This window comes from Phyllostomus hastatus, unplaced genomic scaffold (genome assembly GCF_019186645.2).
Source record: "Phyllostomus hastatus isolate PE091 unplaced genomic scaffold, TTU_PhHast_1.1 phas_scaffold_39, whole genome shotgun sequence".
Taxonomy (NCBI): Eukaryota; Metazoa; Chordata; class Mammalia; order Chiroptera; family Phyllostomidae; genus Phyllostomus; species Phyllostomus hastatus.
Window position 1 is genome coordinate 7,134,871 of NW_025334028.1, and position 22,755 is coordinate 7,157,625.

The 22,755-nt window shown below is 38.5% G+C and overlaps 1 protein-coding gene across 1 annotated transcript; it reads right to left on the minus strand.

The window, feature by feature from the left end:
* Positions 1-464: 464 nt before the first annotated feature.
* On the minus strand, positions 465-3,732 carry LOC123806915 (protein transport protein Sec31A-like). The gene is made up of 3 exons (XM_045820389.1): positions 3,534-3,732; positions 1,972-2,067; positions 465-587 (listed from the first exon to the last, which is right to left on the minus strand). The coding sequence occupies exons 1-3, from the start codon at positions 3,699-3,701 to the stop codon at positions 480-482; spliced, it is 372 nt and encodes a 123-aa protein (XP_045676345.1). The 5' UTR covers positions 3,702-3,732; the 3' UTR covers positions 465-479.
* Between the last annotated feature and the right edge of the window lie 19,023 nt (positions 3,733-22,755).

The window sequence follows — 22,755 nt, forward strand, 5'->3', positions numbered from 1 at the left end:
GTCACTGGTTTCATCCCTGGTCAGGGCACATGCCTGGATTGCAGGCTGGTCCCCAGTCGGGGCATGTGCAAGAGGCAACGTTTCTCTCACATGTCAATGTTTTTCTCCTTCTCTTTGTACCTCCCTTCCACTCCCTCTAAAAATAAATAAAATGTATTTTTAAAAAGTTGTAATGATTTGGAACAGCTAGCAGAACAAGCAGCATATCATGGAATAAGGCCCCAATCTCTCTCTTCATCATTAATAATATCCAACATGGTTTACTGAGAACTTTATTTTCCCTAAGGAAAAGTCTTATTGTTCCAACATGACTGGTCCACGAAAATATAGGCTTTGACTTTACAGAAATTTGATTTGTTGCCAGCTCTGACAAACGATATAGGATTACCTACAGAAGAATAGGATTACCTACAAAATATTCATCACAAATCAATCATACACTTACCCTGTTATTATGATCACTAACTTTGATGATAGGTTCATTTTTTTCTAAGATCCCATACAGTGGCCTGGCCACTGGGACTGGCTGATGCTAAAATGTGCTGGACTTGTCTGTTCCATGCAATGCAGCTGATATCTTCTGGGGGCTATAAAGAATAAACTATTAAAAACCATTTCTCAATTATAATCAAATTTAACCATAACATCTGATCCTCCTTTTTAAAAAACAGATTACTTAAAAATCTAATCTGTCTACTCCACAAATCTGCTTTACATTCCTAAACTCTCAACATATACAACAATTTCATATTGTCTCATCCACTAGGGATTTATTAAGCTCCTGTTATAAATAAAGCCCTGTTTCTTTATTTTGCAAGTGCCGCAAGGTACATAGGGGACCACAAAGCAGATGTGGGTCCATATAACAACTAGGCAGAGCAAAAGTTATAGCCTAGACAACTAGAAAAATATCATTATAATGGTCAACCACACGCTATCATCATGCCAACCTCAGACTGGCAAATGTTAGGTCCCATTATCATTGTAATGGCTACTCAAATTGAGTAGTCTACACAACACAAAGAAACTCAAAGAGGCAGCAGAAGAACTGCTGTTTCTCAACTTATCAAGAATACATAGTACAGCCCTGAGTGGTGTGGCTAGGTCATTCCTCAAAGCGAAAGGTCGCCAGTTCAGTTCCTGGATGGGGTACATGCCTGGGTTGAGAGTTCAGTCTCCAGTCAGGGTGTGTATAGAAGCCAACCGAATAGTGTTTCTCTCTCTTTCTCCTTCCCTTCCCCTCTCTCTAAAAGTAAATAATAAGTGAAATATTTTAAAAATTATTAAGTATAGGGAATAATGCCTTGGAGCCATCACACCAGAATAAAACAGGTGACTGACCTGGAACCTGAAATTGTCCAGAACTCAATAATCCTGTGGATCTTCTGGACTTCAAGCTAGGGCTGGGTTGCTTTTTTAAAAATAAGTTCCCTGCCCTGGTTATGTGGCTCAGTGGATCAAATGCCAGCCTATGAACCAAAGGGTCCCCAGTTGATTCCCACTCAGGGCACAAGCCTGAGTTGTGAGCCAGGTCCCCAGTACGGGGTGCATGAGAGGCAACCACACACGGATGCTTCTCTCTTCTACCCTTTCCCTCTAAAAATAAATAAATAAAATCTTTTTAAAAATAAAATAAGTTCCCCTGAGAGTCTATTTTTTTTATTCTAAGGTTGGATTGTGTTAAAATACTATATCTAAGAAAATTATTAAAGACAACTATTTTATTCACTATTGTGTGTCTACTACAATGAACAGTCTCCAGCAGATGCACTGAATAAATATTTGCTGTTGAAAGACTCACTGGTATTTTGAAAAAAGACTGATTAATACTCCACTGCCCTGAAGAAAAGTCAATGACATCTAAACATGGATTTTAAACAAATATATTTAGTGTGGGAAAAAAAACCTGAAATACATTAAGGATAGAAGAACTGATTTTGGCTCTTCTGATTACATCAAAATCTGTAATACCTGTGTTTTGGCTCCTGGTGTCATTGGAGTTGCAAAGTTGTTTAGATCCCAAATGTAAATTTCAGACTCATTAGCACCAGAGGCCACCAGATTAGTCTGCAATAAGAGACAATTAATAACTAAATAGCACTTAAAAATTTGAGAGAACTCAGGTTAACTCAGTTCATACCTGGAAGGATCTGTCAGTTTTAGGTCATAATTTTTTTTATTTAAATAAAGAAGCAGAAAGTATGAATTTCTAACTACTATGAATAACTGTAAAATTTAAATAGTTTCTTAGAAAACATATAAAATTCTATTTAACTCAAAAAGATAATGTGTGTATTGACATTTTAATACAAGACATTAAAAAATAATTACATGGCTAAATTCATGCAACCACATGGGAATTATCATTTGTGGTTTTAAATCACTGGAAGGGAATCCGATTGTGGAAAGCAAAAACAGATCATCAATTATTGCTTTCAGGCAAATACTGAATCCTAAAATAATGGCATCTATCTCCGGGGACTGCAAACCCAGCTTCCGGAGCCAGACCAAGGTAGTGCTAGTAAAATCTCTCCTCTTAAATCCCTCACATAATTCTATTTCCTTTATACTCAATCTTGTTGCAGGTGGCAATATTTCTAGGTTTTCTCTGTTGCATACCTTTATGGTCAAAAAGACCCTAAAACTGACATGAAGTACAGCAAGATAATGAGTTTCATGTATTAATCTTCATCCTTTATTGTTCACTGTCATAAATTCTTCTCTAATCAACAGACATATAACTGAAAATAGAGGAATTCTATGGTAATAGGTACCTATAATACAAGACGTTAACCAAAAATCAGCAGCTGTTTGATTCGAGTCACAAAGGAACTAGCTTTCTAATCTGAAGAATAAATACCATGATGGCAGAAACGAAGAATTTTGGGCTTTAAGTTCTATATCTTAAGTATGTACATATAACACTATAAACTAATATAAACTTTATAAACTAATATAAACTTTAAGATAATAGTTATTCTTTTTGCTTGATAGGCTCTAGTAGTCTATTAACTCAAGATCTTTATTAACCTATATATTTATAAAATTAATATTCAGTAATGTTTATGTTTATAACAGTAGACTCTTAATTGTCTACCAATTAAATTTGCACTATAGTTGTGTACATTTCTAATTATGTCATAGAGTAGTGACCTCTTTGTCATAAATACCAAATTTCTCAATTAATAAAACAGTGGATTAACCCAGACATCACAGCATCAACCCAATGCTGCATTATACAAACTTTTAAAAAGCAAGGTTTCTGAACTATGGGGCTCCTAATGTTTAAAAACTACCCAATCAGATGTATAACATCTCCAGACTTCTCTGAATTAAATCAACCAGATCCCTTCCATGGAGTTAGTATCATTTATCCTGAACACATTCTTCAAACACATATACTCGCTCATCAATCTGCTTAGGCACACATTCTTAACTTTTCACTCCAAGACTGAGACATAATAGAGTCATATACTTATTGCAAATATGTAGCCCATATCTCAAGGATTATAAATAAATGTCAAAAATCTAACCTGAAAAATGTTCACATCCAAGGCTCTCACTGGGCCAGTATGCTTGTCATTTTGTGCAATCACAACTTCCTTCTCTCCAGCTATAATTTTAGAAGGATCATAAAGAATAATATTTCCATTTTCACCACCCGCAATCAGAACTCCAGAGATATTTCCTTTGGAATCCATCTTATGAGGCCCCCAAATAAACTTATGTTACCTTTAAGAGAAAATGAGTAAAGCCATTAATCTTGGAAGTCAAATAAATGTAGAATTTAATTTGAAATCATACATTTAATTCTTCACATATTCATAAATACTGCCAAAACACTGCTTCTCCTCTAGTCCTGGTAGCTGTGAATGACTTGGTGAAATGGCACTTTAGATATTATACTCATGTTCATATTTGATTTTGTAACTTAAAAGAGTAAAAATATGCTTTTGTAAGAGGTAATAGACTATGACAAAGTGTACTTGATTTGTGTGTCAAAGATACGGAGTTACAAGTGGTTTCACCATCTAGAAACTGTTAGGCCTGGGCAAGTTAGTTGATCTTTCTAGGCTGCTTTTGGTTTATCTGAAAAATAGAGCTAATCAACCACTTCCCTTGACTCTATTTGACTATGGAAGTGCTCACTAACAAGTGATTTGTTAAATAGTAAATGTGAAGGGAATCACCTAAAATTTTCTAAGAAAGCCCTGGCTGGCATGGCCCAGTTGGTTGAGCACCATCCCACAATGCCAAAAGTTGCCAGTTCAATTCTGGTCAGGGCACATGCCGGACTTCCAGGCCTGGTTTCTGGTTGGGGTGCATGCGAGAGGCAACCAATCAAGGCTTCTCTCACACATCAATGTTTCTGTCCCTCTTTCTCCTTCCCTTCTGCTTTCTTTATTTAAAAAAAAAATATTTTATTTATTTTAGAGAAAGGAGAAGGGAGGGAGAAAGAGTGGGACAGAAACATTGATCAGTAGCCTCTTTTGCATGACTCCAACCAGGGACCTGGCCTGCAACCCAGGCATGTGCCCAGACCTGGAATTGAACCGCAACCTTCTGGTTTTCGGGATGGTGCCCAATCCATTGAGCCACATCAGCCAGGGCAAATAAAATCTTTATATAAATATTAAAAAGTAATTCTACTATATCATGGGGGGGGGAATACTAGAAAATGGATCCTCTCCTTCCTATCCCACACATAACAGTCAACAATTAGAAAATCAATAGACATGAACTCTTCTTTTTTAAAGTATATTTTATTGATTATGCTATTACAGTTGTCCCATTGCCCCCCTCTTTATTCCCCTCCACACTGCACACCCTCTCCCACCCACATCCCGCCCTGTTTAGATTACATCTATGTGTCATAAGTTCTTTAGCTTCTACATTTCCCATACTACCCTTGCCTCCCCCTGTCTATTTTCTACCTACCATCTATGCTATTTATTCCCTGTACCTTTCCCCCTTCTCTACTCTTCCCACTCCCCTGTTGCTAACCCTCCATGTGATCTCCATTTCTGTGCTTCTGTTCCTGTTCTAGTTGTTTGCTTATTTTGTTTTTGTTTTAGGTGTGGTTGTTAATAATTGTGAGTTTGCTGTCATTTTACTATACTTTTTTTTAATCTTCTTTTTCTTATCTTCTTTCTGAGATAAGTCCCTTTAACATTTCATAAAATAAGGACTTGGTGATGATGAACTCCTTTAACTTGACCTTATCTGGGAAGCACTTTATCTGCTCTTCCATTCTAAATGAAAGCTTTGCTAGATAGTGCAATCTTAGATGTAGGTCCTTGCCTTTCATGACTTGGAATACTTCTTTCCAGCCCCTTCTTGCCTGTCAGGTCTCTTTTGAGAAATCAGCTGACAGTCTGATGGGCACTCCTTTGTAGGTTACTGTCTCCTTATCTTCTGCTGATTCTAGGATTCTCTCCTTCATTTTTACCTTGACTGATGTAATTATGGTGTGCCTTGGTGTGTTTCTTCTTGAGTCCAACTTCTTTGGGACTCTCTGAGCTTCCTGGACTTCCTGAAAGTCTATTTTCTTTGCCAGATTGGGGAAGTTCTCCTTTATTATTTGTTCAAATAATGTTTCCATTTGTTGCCCTTCCTCTTCTCCTTTTGGTACCCCTATAATTCGGATATTGGAACGTATAAAGATGTCCTGGAGGTTCCTAAGCCTCTCCTCATTTTCTTGAATTCTTGTTTCTGCATTCTTTTCTGTTTGGTTGTTGTTTTCTTCCTTCTGGTCCACTCCATTGATCTGAATCCCAGTTTTCTTCCCATCACTATTGGTTCCCTATGCATTTTCCTTCATTTCACTTAGTGTAGCCTTTATTTTTTTCATCTAATTTGTGACCAAATTCAACCAATTCTGTGAGCATCCCGATCACCAGTGCTTTGAACTGTGCATCTGATAGATTGGCTACCTCTTGGTCGCTTAAAAATATTGGTTCTGAGGCTTTCATTTGTTCTTCCATTTGAATCATCTTTTTTTTTTTTTGTCTTGTCTCACCTGTTACATATGAGGGGCAGAGCCTTAGGTGTTCAACTGGGCGGGGCAACCCACATAGCTGGGTTGTGAAGCTGTATGTGGGGGCAGGGTTGGAGAGGGAACAATGGCTCTTGCTCTGCTCTCTGTCCCTTCCGCCGCTTCCCCAAAGCAAACTGGGGTCTTCCTGGTGCTAATTCCCATGTGGGTGGGTGTGTGTACCCCGTGGGTCTTTCCAACGACCTCTCCTGTGAGTTTGGGAGTCTCTCCCTGAACTTCAACCCCCCACAGGTGTTTTCAATGAGTGCTCTGAGGCTTCATTTCCCAGCGCTGAGACCTGGGGACCACCTGGTCAGGCAACTGCCTTGCATGCAGTGCCTTTCTTCACAATCGCCACCTCTCTGGGTCTGCTGGTTGCCACCCCTCGGCCAGGGTCTGCCAACCTCTGCTTGCGCACTCAGGGTCAGCCTGCTGCGGTCTTGTGAGCCTGGGATGCCTTAAGCTGGTCCCAAGGCTCTTTCTTCTGTGACCCCTCTCAGCCCAGCTGCCTGACTCCGCCCCTCCTACCAGTCTGGATGAACGTGTCCATTTTAACTCCTTGGTTGTCCAACTTCCATACAGTTCATTTTTATGTCAGTTCTGATTGTTATTCTATTTATAAATTGTTGTCCCTATCTTGGTTGTGTGAGGGGATGCAGTGTCTCTACATATGCCTTCATCTTGGCCAGAAGTTCCCAGACTCTTCTTTACATTCACAGAAATTCACTAATATATTTTTTCACAGAATATTTCATGTCATTGTTGGTAATATTCTTTGCAGTTTCTAAGGATTATATATTTATAGAAAAACTAGGCACAAATCACAACAGTCATTCAAATATAGCCACATGAATTTATGGTTGAATCTCATAACTGAGAAGAGAAAGTGGCACAAGATTTCATATCCAAGGACAGGTCAGAAAGGTCTAATTCAAATATCTCAAGGGAAGCATTAGTACTAAATGTTGCATCCAATTGCTGAGCAGATGTTCCTACAGAAAATACATTTATGGTAACTATGCACACAAAAAATAAGACTCTCAGGAAACCATACAACATAGAAATTAAATGCATGTTTTCAGTGATCTCGCCCATGAGTGCTGTAATAGTGGCTGAAATCACAGCACATATACCACTGAGCAGATGTTCAAATCACTACAGCAATGAGATCCTAACTCAGGGTTCAGAGATGATGTTTATAAGAGGGAAGAGTGCAGATAATTTTTTAAGCCTACAGATCCTTTAAAAGCTCTCTGTAAAAACAGTACCGTGATTTACTCTGCCTCCTTATATTCACAAATGATATAACTCCAAGTCTGTTTATGTAAAAAAGCTAGCATCAAAATTGATCTTCATTCAAACTGATATTTAACAGTTTTGTTTACAAATATCTATTGTGCTTAATACTGGAGGAATAAAGATAAAACACAACTGGTATAAAGTGGGGAAGATACTATAAATGCATTGTGATTAATGCTGTGATGCTGAGGTGCTATGGGAACAGAGAGGAAGGTCACTGAATCCAGCTGACAGCCAGGAGGGAGGTATCTTGCCAGGGAAGAAGAGGCTTTCTAGAGATGAAGCTTGACTTGAAGCTTAAAGAACAGGTGTGAATAAATCAGATGTACTATCTTTGTCGAACTTACCTGTAGCTAGGTAAATGGAATGATTCTGAGCAGGGCTCCATGCCTGCATAGCTGTATGATCTACTTCCTTTAACTTCATCCTGCTAAAGAGAATATTTTACACAGAAATATACTGAACATGTAACATAGAACATAAAAATATACTGGACAAACCATTACATCATTAGTAATGTCCAAACACCAATAAATCCAATTTAGTATCATTTTTTGGGAATGTTCAATATTAGAAAGGAGAGATACTTGGTCAATTATTTTGAGACAAATATAGGGCTATTCTGACATTTACCGAATATAGTCTGTCAGCTAGAAAATCAGTGTGGTAAAAAATTGGCTGCACTATATGCTTCTCAGACAAGCATACGTGGCAATGTACAAAGGGTAAGAGAAGGCACACAAAGCACAAGGTGCATCTTCCTGGAGCAGGATCGTTCAATAGGAGCAGTTTTTAAAATTAATTTTAAATTAAACAGAATAACTACAAAGAAGACTATAATAAGCCCACAGATTTTAAAGATAAAGCAGAAATTTTTAAAGACCTGTTCACTCCAACCTACAATCCCCATACTACTAGTTTATATATTCTCTTATTTAACGTTACTTTGGTAGAAAACTTCAGGAAGTACTGTGCTATTGCTTAAAAAAATATTATTCTATATAAATGCATTCACATAACACAGTATTCCACTGTAAAGATGTACCATAATTTCATTGCTTAGTTCAGTAATGATGAACACCTAAGTTGTTTCTAATCTTTTGCTATATTTGCAAAAAGAAAGACTGAAATAAAGGGCCATTGTACATATTATTGCATTAAGGGGCAAGGATAGCTATAAACTTCCAGAAGTAAAACTGCCAGGTTAAAGGACAAATGAGATTTCAATTCTGATGGATATTGCCAAGTTGCCCTCCATGGTAACTGTACTTTTCCACATTCCCATGAGTAATATAAAAATAGCTGCTGCCCTACAGCCTCACCAGAATATCACTTTTTTTGGGGGGGTCGGGGGGGGATGGACACTTTTTGACTTTTAAAAACAGGACCAATCAGTGAAATATTAGCTCTGTATAGCAGTACAATTTGCAATTATCAGACTCTAAAGAATGTTGAACATTATTTCCTTCTCTCACTTTTATTTTCAAAAAAAAATTTTTAAATATGTTTATTGATTTCAGAGAAGGACATTGATGTGAGAGTAAAACGATAATTAGTTTCCTCCCATACACTCCAACCAGGAATCAAAGGGCAACCTAGCTGTGTGCCCTTACTGGGAACTGAACCCGCAACCTTTGGCGTATGGGATGACACTCCAACCTACTGAGCCAACTGGCAAGGGCTCTCTGTCTCTGTCATCTTTTCTATCTATTCTTATCGCTATCATTTGCCTATCTTTGCATTATGCTCTCAGACTTTATTTGTTGGTTTTGTTTACGTATTTTTTTACCTTTCACAAGATTTTATTTTTAAAAATAGATTTTATTTATTAGAATTGTTTCAGGTTCACAGAAAGATTGAGTGAAAGCATAGAAAGTTCCCACATACCTCTCCCCCATGCCCCAAACACACTCTGCCACCATCAAAACCCTGTACTACAGGAGTACATTTATTGGTTTCAGGCAAAGACCCAACAGAGACACATCATTATATCCCAAAGCTCGTAATGTACATTAGGGTTCGCTCCTTGTGTTATACATTCCATGGGTTTTGACAAATGTATAATGACTCATACCCACCATGACAGTATCATGTAGAAGTTTCCCTGCCCTAAAAGCTCTCTGTGCTCCACCTATTCACCCCTCTCTTTCTCCCTCCCTCCTGGCAACCACTGATCTTTTTACTGCCTCCATAGTTTTGCCTTTTCCAAAATGTCACTTAGTTACAATCATAGAATATTTAGCCTTTGCAGATTGACTTCTTTCACTTAGCAATAGGCATTTGAGTTTTCTCCATAGCTTTTTGTGACTTGACAGCTCAATTCTTTTTAGCATAGAAAAAAGTTCCATTGTATGGAAGTACCATGATTTTTATTTTTTATACTCAAATTTCTCACTTAAAAATGGTTGCTGAATATTGATTAGTTAGCAAGGACTTGTGCATTTCAGATTATGAATAGATTCACCCATATTTTTCTTCTAGAAAATCCATTTATGGCTTATGCTTTACATTTAAATTTTGACTCACTTGGAACATATCCTGGGATACAATGGATGTTCCAAGTTTCTTTTTTTTTGTTATCACTCCAAAACTGTTTTTTGAAATGTCTTTTTCCTACTAAATTAGGTATCACTTTCATCATGTACTAAATTCTTTTTATTAGGTTTATTTCTGAATTTACTAATTAGGTTTATATTCCTGTAGGTATCAGGGTGTAGGTTAGGATTCACATTCCTCTATATGCTTAGGCTTATTTCCGCATTTCCAGTCCATAGGCCCATTTGCTTATTGACAGGTTCAGCAACCTGTCAATAAGCAAACCTGTTTTAAATATTGAGACTTTATATATGATTTCAGTAATCCCAACCCACTGCTTCCCCCAACCCTATTTTCTTTGTTATTGTTTTTTATTTTACTACATAAATGTTAGAAAAGTTTTTGTCAATTCCAGAAAAAGTGTTAGTAATTTTATGGAATCTACATCAAATTAATAAATTTAGGGAAAACTAACACAATGTCTGAATCTTCCTAGAGAGCACATGGTGTCTTGATTCAAGTCTTCTTTTTGTATCTTTCAGTATTATTTTAATTTTTTTGACATTGGATTTGCTTATTCCTATTTCACCTTTTGGCTTTGCTTATAAATGTGGCTTCCCCCCCCTTTCATTATACTGTCTATATTTTTGTTACTGATATATAAAGGCTAATGATCTCTTCAATTAATTTTTTTCCTGTTATCTTACTGAATTCTCATTTTGGAGTAGTTTCTCAGTAGATTCTTTTGTGTTTTCCACATATAGACTCATGTCATGTGCCAGTAGTAACAGTTACCTCTGTTTCAAATGGTTATTCCTCTAATTTCTCTTGTCCCATTTGGCTAGTATCTGAAGTAATATATTAAACAATAGTGATCACAGTGAGATTTCTTATCCTGTTCTCTTTTCAGAGGGAAAGCCTACTGTATCACCACTGAGCATGATATTGGGATTTGAGATATATATACATATGTGTACACATTAAGTATATATAATGTAAGGCAACAGCCATTAATTACTCTTTTACTGAATGCTATTTATGAAGACTGGCTGTTGAATTTTGTCAAATGCTTTTCATTAGGTAATTGGAGATAACCATGATTTTTTTCTTTAAACCTATCAATAAAACAAATTATACTAATAAATTTCCTAACACCACATTATCTCATACCCTGAATAAACTTCTCTCTCTCTCTTTTTCCCCCTTTGGTCCTAGAGCCTGAGGTATTGTAACATATTGTGAAACCATGTAACCAAATACCTAAATATATCTACAACATGTACACCACAGTAATGTATAGTACATTATATACTAACATCTCAAAATGAATTTCTATCAGTTTTATGCAAATAATGGTATAAGATTACCATGTGACACATTCTGAAATGGCACCAACTTCACATAGCACTCCATGTCAATTTACTAGTCAAAATCCTTACTGGTAATGATGTTTTCATACATTGTTATCTGAATATTTAAATTAAGCTGTTAATCTAATGACCACAGTACTTTACCAATTCAAATCACTGCATATGTGGATGTTAAACTAAATGAGTAGTACAGCAGGAAAAATATTTCTAACTGAATAAACTTCTCTTGATCATGATGCATTATTTTACTGATGTGCTGCTGGATTCCATTTGTTTAAAAGAGTTTTGCAGCTAGAGTCACAAAAGTGAGATTCAGTCTATGGTTTTCTTCTTTTGTGCAGTCTTTGTCAGGTTTTTGTATCAATCTTATACTTGCTTCCCCCAAATATGGAAGTTTTCCTTCTTTCTCTATGCTCTGGAACAGTCTGAAAGGCAGCAGTGGAATTACTGATTGTTTAAGGATTTAGAGAGCTCTCCTGTGAAACACCTGGGCCTGATACTACTGGGGGCGTTGCTTCTTTGGTGATTTTCTCTCTTTCTTCTATGGAAATTGGTCTATTTGAATTTTCTTTATTCAAGGTCATTTTTGGTAAATCATATTTCCCTGTGTTTTCATTACTATGATTACCTATACATTCTACAATGGCTATTTGTATTCTCCACTGATCCAAGAATTGTTTGAGTTCAATATCCAAGTGGAAGAGCCTTAATTTTTACTACATTGTGACTTTTTGATACTGTTTCTCCTTTATGACACTTAACTAAAGTTTTCTCTGGGACCTACATAGGTGTTTTTGTGACTCTTCCAGGAGACTAAACAGGGCAGAGCTCTGGCTACTCAAACCTGAGTCTTGTCCTCTTTCCTTCTTCCCTGAGCAACACGAACTTCAACACCCTCTCCAGCTTTTCCACAAATTACCAGACTCTGGATTCCATGCAGTTGCCCAGCCACCAGGCCTGGCAAGCCAACAGTGTGGCCAGACTCTATGCAAGTGCTGGGGGCTTGGGCTCCTGGAACTCTGTGTCCCATTCCACAAGTATGCAAAGTCTCTGAGGTTCCGGGTGCCTGGCTGTGCGGATGGCCAAGGATGGCCAGGGGCACATGGGGAATCCAGAGAGACAAAGAGACTATGCAATGCCTGCATGGCCACTTGGCCTCCTACCTGAAGAAGTGAGAAGTCTGGAGGCTGATAATCGAAGACTGGAAAGCAAAATCCCGGAACACCTAGAGAAGGGACCTTGGGTCAGACACTGGGGACATTATCTCAAGACCATTGAGGACCTGAGGGTTGAGATCTCTGCAAGTTCTCTGGACAATGCCCATCTTGCTGCCCATCTTGACTTCAGAGTCAAACATGAAATGGAACTGGCCATGCACCAGTCTGTGGAGAGTGACAACAGTGGGTTCCAAAGGGTCACTGATGACACCAATATCACTCAGCTGGAGCTGGAGACAAAGATCAGGGCTCTCAAGGAGGAGCTGGTCTTCAAAAAGAACTGCAAGGACGAAGTAGTCTACAAAACCCAGACTGGGTTTTGCCAGCTCTGGGTTGACCATGGAGTGGAATGCCCTCAGATTTCAGGACCTCAGCAAGATCACAGCAGACAGCCAGGCCTAGGATAATGAGCTAGCTCAGAATAGCTGAGAGGAGCAGTCTAGTTTTGGTCCCAGCAGATTGAGGAGAGCACCTCAGTGGTCACTTCACAGCCTGCTAAGATAGGAGCTGCTGAGATGACACTCACAGAGCTGAGACTACAGTCCTGTCCTTGGAGATCTACCTGGACTAAATTAGAAATCTGAAGGCCAGTTTAGAGAACAGCCTGAGGGAGGTGGAGACCCGCTATGCCATGCAGATGGATCAACAAGATCTTGCTGCACCTGGAGTCAGAGCTGGCCCATACCTAGGCAGAGAGGCAGCACCCTGCATACAAGAGCCCTGATGAACATCAAGGTGAAACTGGAGGGTGAGGTTGCCACCTACCACTACCTGCTGGAACAAGGGGAGGACTTCCGTCCTGGTAACTCCATGGACAGCAGCAACTCTGAAATCCATCCAAGAGACCGCTACCCACGGGACTTTGGACAGTAAAGTGCTATCTGAGGTCAACAACACCAAACTTCTGAGGCATTAAAACAACAGAAGTGGGGCATGTCGTGGTGGAGAGGAGGCCAATAAGTAGTTCAGAGGTCACTGAACATTTTAAAAAAGGGTGCTCTGTTTTCAGGATCAAGTTCAATATTTCTTAATCAAATCAACACCATTACTTAATTGTTTACATCTTCTCTATACTAATTCTTTTCCATTTGATCTGTCTTGAACCAACAGTGAATTAAAATTCTCCTTACTAGCCCTGGCTGGTGTGGCTCAGTGGACTGACTGAGAGCCTGAGAACCAAAGGGTCACTGGTTTGATTTCCAGTCAGGATACATGCCTGGGGTGCAGGCCAGGTCCCCAGTAGGGGGTGTGTCAGAGTCAACCACACATTGATGTTTCTCTCCCTCTCTTTTGCCCTCCCTTCCCATCTCTAAGAATAAATAAATAAAATCTTTAAAAGGAAGTCTCCTCACTAATGCATTTGTGCCAATTTCTCCTGGTAGCTCCTGAAACTTGCTTTATAAAAGTTACTTTGTATTTAATACATCCTTATTTGGTAGACAGATACTTATAATGTAAGATATTCACTGTCAAATAATCATTTTTGCTTTATAAAGTATTTTTCTTAGTTTTAAATAGTGCCTTTGGGCCTGATTTAAGATCATATCATATTAAGGTGACTATTTAGATCAATACCTTAGTTTCCTTTTTATTTGCTTTTATGAGTATACTTTTATCCTTTTCAACTTTTCAACCACTGTGTTTTCAGTGTCTTAAATTTCAAAAAAAAAAATTAAGCTTTGCTTAGTGATCACAAAAAAAAAAAGCTTTGCTTAGTGATTCAATTGGAAAATCTTTCCAATAGGTCAACTAACAAGGCCATTTAAAATTTATTAATATGACAGATAAGGTAGCTCTTAGTTCTGTCTCATTTTGCTGTGTTTGGCTTTATAATTAAAAAATTCTTTCACTGTTGTCTATTTTTTGTGTGTATTTATAATTTTTCTGATAATTAGGATATTTTACTTTTGTTCTAATATGTAGTTCTGGTATTATCTTTATAACTATGATTTTAAATATTTTCATTTAATACCAGTAACTGTCTAAAAGTAACTATGGGCACAAAAGAAATGAGTTTGTATAAAATTACTGTCCCTCTTGCACTACACAGTTACAGTCAATAGTATTATCTTTCTCAGTGTTTACCTTTGTACTGTTAAATACACTTATACTTCTACTAACTGATTTGTCAGCTTGAAATGATGTCCTTTGACTCCTGGCTATTACAGATGAGGCAATCCACAAACTTATTCTATCCCCACTTTTCTTCCTACTTTCCTGATCTCTTAATATTTTTTTAAAGAATTTATTTATAGGGGAGTATAAGGGAGTTAAATGGTAATGAAAAGATAAAAGAGAAATATGTTTTATTTATTTATTTTTTTAAAAGGGGAAGGGAAGAAAAGAGGGAGATAAACATCAATATGTGACAGAATCATCCATTGGTTGCCTCTGACACACCCCCAATTGGCACCTGGCCCGCAACCCAGGCATGCGCCCTAACTGGGAATCAAACCGGCAACCTTTCAATTTGCAGGATGATGCCCAATCCACTGATCCATACCAGTCACAGCCAGTTCTCTTAATGTCTTCAAGTTTTATAACTAATTCCTACATTGTCAAATACTTAATATATAGACTTTATTTGTTCTTCCTTATTCCCTATTTTTTAGTCTTAAATCTTTGGTTAAATACACTCAGTGCTCCCCAACAGTACTATTGCCAGTTTCTTACTCATCTCTAGAGGATAAAGTTCATCCTCTACTAGTATCCTTAAGATGACCTTAGACTAATAATATGCCCTGTGTCTTACAGGTTCTAAATGTTTATATACTTGAAGAACATTTTAAAGATGATAAATTAAGGCATAGAGAGATGAAATAATCTGTATATGCTAGCAAGAGGCAGAGCCAAAATTTAAACTCAGGAATTCAGTTCGAGTCCAACTATATTTACTTGTTGCTTCAACAAGTTCAGATATTCTATTTTAATCACAGATGAAATATTAACACTTGGAAGAAATGGTTAATGGCAAAGCAACTATGACACATGATGAAATTAGGAGAAGAAAAAATGTATTTTTGAAACTGCTGGGTTAGACAAGAGTGGATTAGGAGGTTGAATTACTCATGGTTAAAAGCCAAGGCCTATAAACTCAATCTTTGGTTTGAATATTGGCTCTGCTACGTATGACACTATGGACACATCATTGAAACCTCTCAGAGCTCCAGTTTTTACATTTGTAAGACTGGGTTAAGAGTGGCTACCACATGGGATGCTGTGAGGTTTAAGTGAAATAATTTATTTTATCGAGGGCCAAACTCAGTGCCTTGAACATAGGTTAATAAGTGTTTTAATGTGCTAACTACTTTTGAAAATTACTACTATCATGAGGTTAATCAGGAAAACTATACATGTAGTTTCCTAAGATTATAATGAAAAAAAGAAAAACCTCAATATTCTAAGTGGAAAAGAAGCCTATTTTCCTTATATAAAATGCCATCTTCTTCCTTTCAGCCACCTGTCAAGTTCAAGTTCCAACCCCCTCATGAAAATTGCCCAATGATCCAATCCACACTGATCTAAATAACCTCCTAACTGTTTATATTTGTCTGTACCACACTTTCAGCATTTTATACAAAAGTGTCTTATTCTATCTTAACAAAATTTTGTAACATTATACTAGTATATATTGTTGACATATTTTCCCCACTGCCTTTTTACCAATAGTTTTATATGTCATTTTGTCACATTGAAAACACAAAGAATTTATTTTTTCAATGAGTGTTACAGTTTTTACCCTTTTGGGGATCAAAATTACTCAGCACAAAGGGGTAGGTCCACAGAAATTTTTCTTCCTCTGAATGTTTATATTTAGGGAAATTGAAATAGACTAATGAGTTAGATTAATTTCAGGTAAACCATTTACTTTTTAAATTCTTAGCTGTTTGAAAGCTTTTCTTATTTAAAAAATAGAGGCAGGTATTGTTAGGGAGGAAGGGGGTTTTATGAAATGCCTTTAGAATAATGTGTAAAAGTGAAAAAAAATAGCTATATGTATTTTAAAAACTGAGGTGAAGCAGTGGCCAGGTAGCTCAGTTAGTCAGAGCACCATCCCCATCTGCCAAGGTTATGGGTTCAATCCCCAGTCAGGACACATACAATAATCAACCAATGAGTGCATGAATAGGAGGAACAACAAATGTGTGTGCGTTGACATCTCTCTCTCTCTAAAGTCAATCCATAAATTTTTTTAAAAAACCCAACTGAATAGAATTACAGTATCTCTAAAGAACAAAGATAGAAGGGCTATGTAATTCATGAACATTTAATGTGTGACATTTACTAAAAGATAAATTTGTTAAAACATAACATGGTTAAGTGGGGATTCAAAAGATTTATAAATGTCTACTTTTTGTCTTAGTACTCTATGTGCCACCTGAAGCAGATTAACCTGTACTGAACACAGGCTTCAATGCTATCTGAAAAATAAATAAATAAAAAATCACTATAGTACAAAAATGGGCTATAAATACATTATGCAGCCTGAATTTAATTAAACAAGTGTACCATAATCTACCTAGTGTAATCATTCTCAAAACTACTAAGAATGCTCTTGAAATACAGCTTCATCTGGATGTATGTATATTTCCTTCTCTTAGAAATGATCATTCAGCCCTGGCTAGTTTAGCTGAGTGGAATGAGCATGGGCATGCAAACCAAAGTACTGACAGTTTGATTCTCAGTCAGGGCACATGTCTGGGTTGTGGGCCTTGTCCCCAGTAGGGGGTGTGTGAGAAGCAACCACACATTGATGCATCTCTTCCTTTCTTTCTCCAATTTCTTTAAACAATTTAAAAAGTTTATCTTGCCCTGGCTGGCAGGTGTGGCACAGTGGATTGAGCACTGGCCTGTGAACCACAGGGTTGCTGGTTTGATTCCCAGTCATGGCACCTGCATGGGTTGTGGGCCAGGTTCCCCGGTACAGGGAGTGTGAAAGGCAACTACATATCGATTTGTCTCTCTCTCTCTTCCTCTCTTCCTTCCCTTCTGTCTAAAACTATATAAATAAAATATTTAATAAATAAGTATGGCTGGGTTTTCCAGTTGGTTGAAGCGCCATACTTACACCAAAAGGTTGCAGGTTTGATTACCAGTCAGGATACATACCAAGGCTGAGGTTTTCAGCCCTGGTTGGGGAACACGTGGGAGGTAACCAATCCATGCTTCTCTCTCAACTGATGTTTCTCTCTCTCTCTCTCTAAAACCAACAAATATATCCTCCAGTGAGAATTAAAAGCAAAATAAAATCTTTATCCCAGTGAATGTTCATGAATACATCTACTGAAGAAAATTTATGTTCCAGACTAGAACTCTTACTATTTTCATCCAACATTCCACAATAACTGCATGCAGTTAAGTGGAAATTTTTTCTTTCTGCTCTTTTTCTTATTTTTTAATTTTTTTAGAGAGAGAGAGAGAGAGAGAGAGAGAGAGAGAGAAACATCAATTTGTTGTTCAACTTATTTATTCTGTTATTGCTTGATTCTTGTATGTCCTCAGGGATTGAACCCACAACTTTGGTGTACTGGGATGATGCTCTAACCAACTGAGTTACTCATCAGGGCTCTGCTCATTTTCTAAATGATAATTTTGTGAAACAATATTAAAACAAAACAGTACTATTCCCCAAAAAGTACCAACCTTACAATGCGACACAGAGAGAGGACCTACATGTCAGAAGGTAAAAAGTGTAGATGGTAATAGAATTGAAAACATTAACTCCCGAACCAGAAATACAGTCCCTAGCTCGCACTGCATTTAGTAAAAATACCCATCTTGTGTGGGAAAAACATCTCATCATGATGGGCACATTTGTTCTACAGAAGTTATTTGGTTTGATCAGTGTTCTAGGCTCATCTCACTCAACCAAAACCAAAGAAGCAACTGACCACTGAACTAGAAAGTGTCATACGTATCTGGAGTCTAACAAATATAAACTTTTTGAGCTGAAATTAATCTATTCAAGAATGACATTTCTAAAAACAATGGAAAAAACAATTTAATAATATCACCTCATGTGAGTTTTTAACTTGGGATTGGCAAAACTCATGAAATTATATAGAAAATCCTACCTGTGTGTGCATTTTTCTGGGACAATGACCCAGTATTTTCATCAGACCCTCAAAAGGGAGCAGAATCCCAAAAGCTTAACAATCACTGCTCTTTACAGTTTACAAACTTCTTTCTATTCTTACGTTATTAGTTTCAGAAAAGACCCTACTTATATGACATTTAGCAGTATAATTCTAAATCCATTCCAAATCTCATGTAAGTTCTTACAGCCTACAAGCCTTTCCCAGAGTTGTAATTAAGGGACAAGGAGAAACAAGGAGCACAGAAGAATCACAAATCAGAGGAGTAAACTTTTTTAGCCAACTCTGGAACAGTTGGTACGTACAGAAAATGTTGTATAGTATAATACAAGGAGGAGTCTCTAATTATAAATTAAAAAGTTACAGTTGATGACAAAGACAATCACAGTTCAGTTTTCTATACTTACATAGGGCAGTTTAGAAAAATAATTTTACCACAACCATCACTCAAAGACCTACATAAAATTAGTTCCTTGCACAAACAGACGTTTATAGTACCCACAAGCCCAGGCAATACTTTGATCTATTTTGCACCTGCCCCATAATTTACCATCTTATGATTTATTAGCAAAAACTTACAGCATTCATGAGACTTCCTCTGAGGTATAGGCTGAGATTAGGGACTACTGCCCATAAAATAAACCAATACTGGCTGAAGACAGTAGTCTTCAGTTAAAACCTGCCAACCTTTCAATCTGGCAACAGTTAAAACACAAAAAATTCTAACCAAACCAAAGGAATCCTGAGGTTTGTTTCCTTCCCTCTCCCTTGGGGACCACACCTCTTTGTGCACAAGGGTTTCAAGGTAAAAACCACATGAAAATTGGGCTACAAGGGCCTTAACTGCAGGGGCAGTAACTTGTGATTGAGTTCTTAAAACTTCTTAGGTGGTTCTGTAACCTTGTGTTTGGGGAACTTTAAATCCTTACAATCTGGCCACACCCAAGGGCTGTCTTGGACTTACTTGATTCATTACTCCAAAGAGGCATTATGGGTAAGGTGTTCCATTAATACCCTATAGTACAATTTGAGATCTATTAGAATTTGCCCCCAGTTACTGGAACTTTACTAAATAGTTTAATGAGAGCCTGGCATCTAATTAGTGTGATGCCTGGGATGTTGTTCCTAGATTAGGGGGAAATTATTCCCAGTGAAGAAAGTACCAGAAGAAAATCACTTGCTAAAGTACCAGAACCTAGATACAAGTTCTGGCAACTTCTAGACCAGTTCTCTTTTTACTAGGGACCAGTCAACGGTCTCTTTCCTAAAGCCGTAAGTGCCTTCATTGGAAGGAATGTTTCTCTTTCTTGTACACTGAAAGTAAAATATGGCTCTTTGTGTCCAAAATGTCCAAATGTGTAGAGAATTTTTATGAGTTTATTTGAGCCAAACTGATGACTTATGCCCAGAAGCAAGATCGCAAGTGCTCCAGAGAATAGGTATTGCAAATTTTAGAAAATGTATTTGAAATTAAAAAGGGGACAGAAGAAAATAAGCAAGGTGCGGGGGTGGTGGTAGATTACAGGTTAGGGTTATGTGCTTTCTTGAAGGTGGTTAAGGCTTATTTGGTTGTTTGATTTCCCTGTTGAGTTCAAGTAGTTTTCTGCCTTTCCCCCCCCACCCCAGCCCATTCTCCAATTATTTGTTTTTAAAGTCCTCACCCAAGGACATGCTTATTGAATTTAGGGCGAGGAGAAGGGAGGGAGAGATGGAGCGAAACATCCATGTGGTGAGTTGCCAGGGACAGAATCTACGTATGGGACATTGCTGCAATGCACACCAGCCAGGACCGGATAAGGCTCATCATAGAGGTAGGTTAACAAGGCTCTGACCAGAGTGGCTCAGTTGGTTGGGTGTCCTCCTGCAAACAAAAGGTCACTTGATCAGTCAGTGAACTGGCTGAGCTCAAGTTCCTGTGCCATGGCCCCATGGACAATAGGAAGTTGGAGTTCGGACAGAGCAGCCTCAACCTCTCCTCACAGGGCAAGATGGATCTTGAGCACACCATGTGCTGGCCTCCCTGTGAAGCCAAGACCTCTCTGTGGTTCCTGGGTGACCTTGAAGCCGACATGGCCAGCCAAGTCATGCAGGAAGAGCAACACTTGAGTGCTGCATTCGACATCCTATGTAATCTATGATCACCCAGGGAAGGGCTGGAGAAGGCTGACTCCTCAACTTGAAGTGTCTGAGACCAAGATTGATGCCTTCAAGGTGAAGTATCCAGGTAACCTGGATGAATGGCTGAGGCATTTGCTAAGAGCCTGGAACAGCAAGGGGAAGGACACCCAGGGACTGGCAGTTGAACCTGGTGGCAGACCTCATGGGAGATCAGCCCAGGCCCTCCAGGGCAAACATGAGAAGTGTTAGCTGCACTGTGTGCCTGGTATTATGGAACTGAGCACGTACCTCTGGAGCTCCTGGTGATCCATCTGCTCTTCTCTGGGGGACTGAGGATGTCTGCACAGTCTAAACTTTGGCTACCACCACTTAGGTTGACCAAGTGCCTTCCATGTGCCAATGCTATGAAGACCTAGCAGTGAGCCAAGATTAGGGACCCCAGCACTGGCAGAGGCACAGACTGGCTTCTCCATTAAAGCTAGCATTTATAGAGCTTAATCTGCGCCAGGCAGGGCTTTGAGCACTATACAGATACTTCCATGTAAGGGAGGCTGTGGCAGCCCCATTACATGGGTTCCTTCAGGAAGATTTGGAACCTTGTCCAATGCATAGAAAAAAACATCTGTCACCTTGGTGGTTATTACTGTGATGATTCTTCAGGTGAGCAAACGAGCACAGAGCTAAGAAACTGAAGGCAAATTGGGATAGAAACAGAAGAGCAGTCTGGCTCCAGAGCCCACGTGGCAACCACTGGGTCATTCTGCCACCCCCTAGATCTTGAGGTCCTCAGCGTAGATCTGTATACCAGAGCAGGTCACGTGGGTGAGATGCACCATGACCTATGCTTAGTAAGCCTACTGTGCCCATTCTTCAGCTCTTGGCCCTTGAGTGCATGGAATCTCCCGAGGTGTGCAAAGTAGGGATGGTATGTTTGTGGACTGACTGAGGTGAGCCTGCTAAGTGCTCGAAGTGCCTGGCTCAGTCACTGCTCTACAAATGTTAGTTCTTAGAAGTATGATTCCTTGATCTCAATCTGTTACTCTTTTGTATTAAAATCACTCTTTCTGATAACGGAATTGGCAAGGTAGCTGGATCCTGTAATGTTAAAAAGTAATCTTTCTTCCCGTTTCTCAGGTAATCCTATTAAAGCAGATGGCTTTACACTTGAAAGATAATCATATGGTCCAACTACTTGCTCCTCTTACATCTATGTTGAACTATAATTCTCCCCATCCCCACCCACTTTTGTTAAGGCCTTATGAGCTAACAGTATCATAAACACAAAAACTCTGGGCAAAAGAAAATTATTTCACGATGAGAAAATTATATGAAATTCAAATTCCAGTGTACATGAAGTTTTAAGTAACTCTTCAATAAACAGAACCCTCATATAAGGTGTAGTTGAGGGCCTGTAGTGGGAGCTTAGTCCCTTCCACTGGTCCATCTGCCCCAACAGGAAGAGGCACTTTCCACCTTGAACAGGAAGATGTCTTACTGTGCTACTCTGGCAGGAAGTACTATGTCTTTCCCCAACAACCAGCCCAAAACTCAGTACACTGCAAACTGTTTGCTCCAATCAACTGGTTACAACAACCCCTCTGAAATACTCCACCCGCACTCCCTGTTTATTCTTCACCTTTATTTTCTGGATTTGCGCTTGGTTCGCCATTAGACCAGATGCCTCAAACTGCAATTTGTTGTCCCAGAATAAACTCACTTTGTTGGAGAAATATTCCTTAAGGTTAAGAGAACACAGCCATTCTCCAATGGCCTATGACCACTTCTGGGCCATCAGGACAAAGTAGGGTAGCTGCAAGAGACTCACAGAACCTAAAGTACTTACTGTGTGGCCCATTACAGGAAAAGTCTGCCAAACCCTGTTGTTAGGATTCAGCCTACAATTGGATTAATACCCTAAGTAAAAAATGAGACATGTAAGTTTTATAAATTATTTCAAAACTTGATATAGTAGGATAAAAAGGCAACTTGAGAAATGTCAACTATAATTGGTTCCGGTAGGATGCAAATATACCCGTTTCTAAACCTGATGTATTTATATTTGGTGAAATATAAAGACTCCCTAGCCT

Excerpts from the sequence above, each read along its gene's own strand:
- LOC123806915 (XM_045820389.1), bottom strand. The coding sequence starts at position 3,701 with ATGGATTCCAAAGGAAATATCTCTGGAGTTCTGATTGCGGGTGGTGAA. Across the intron at positions 2,068-3,533 it reads TGGATGTGAACATTTTTCAG|ACTAATCTGGTGGCCTCTGG; the intron begins GTTAGATTTTTG and ends CTCTTATTGCAG. Across the intron at positions 588-1,971 it reads CACCAGGAGCCAAAACACAG|CCCCCAGAAGATATCAGCTG; the intron begins GTATTACAGATT and ends TATTCTTTATAG.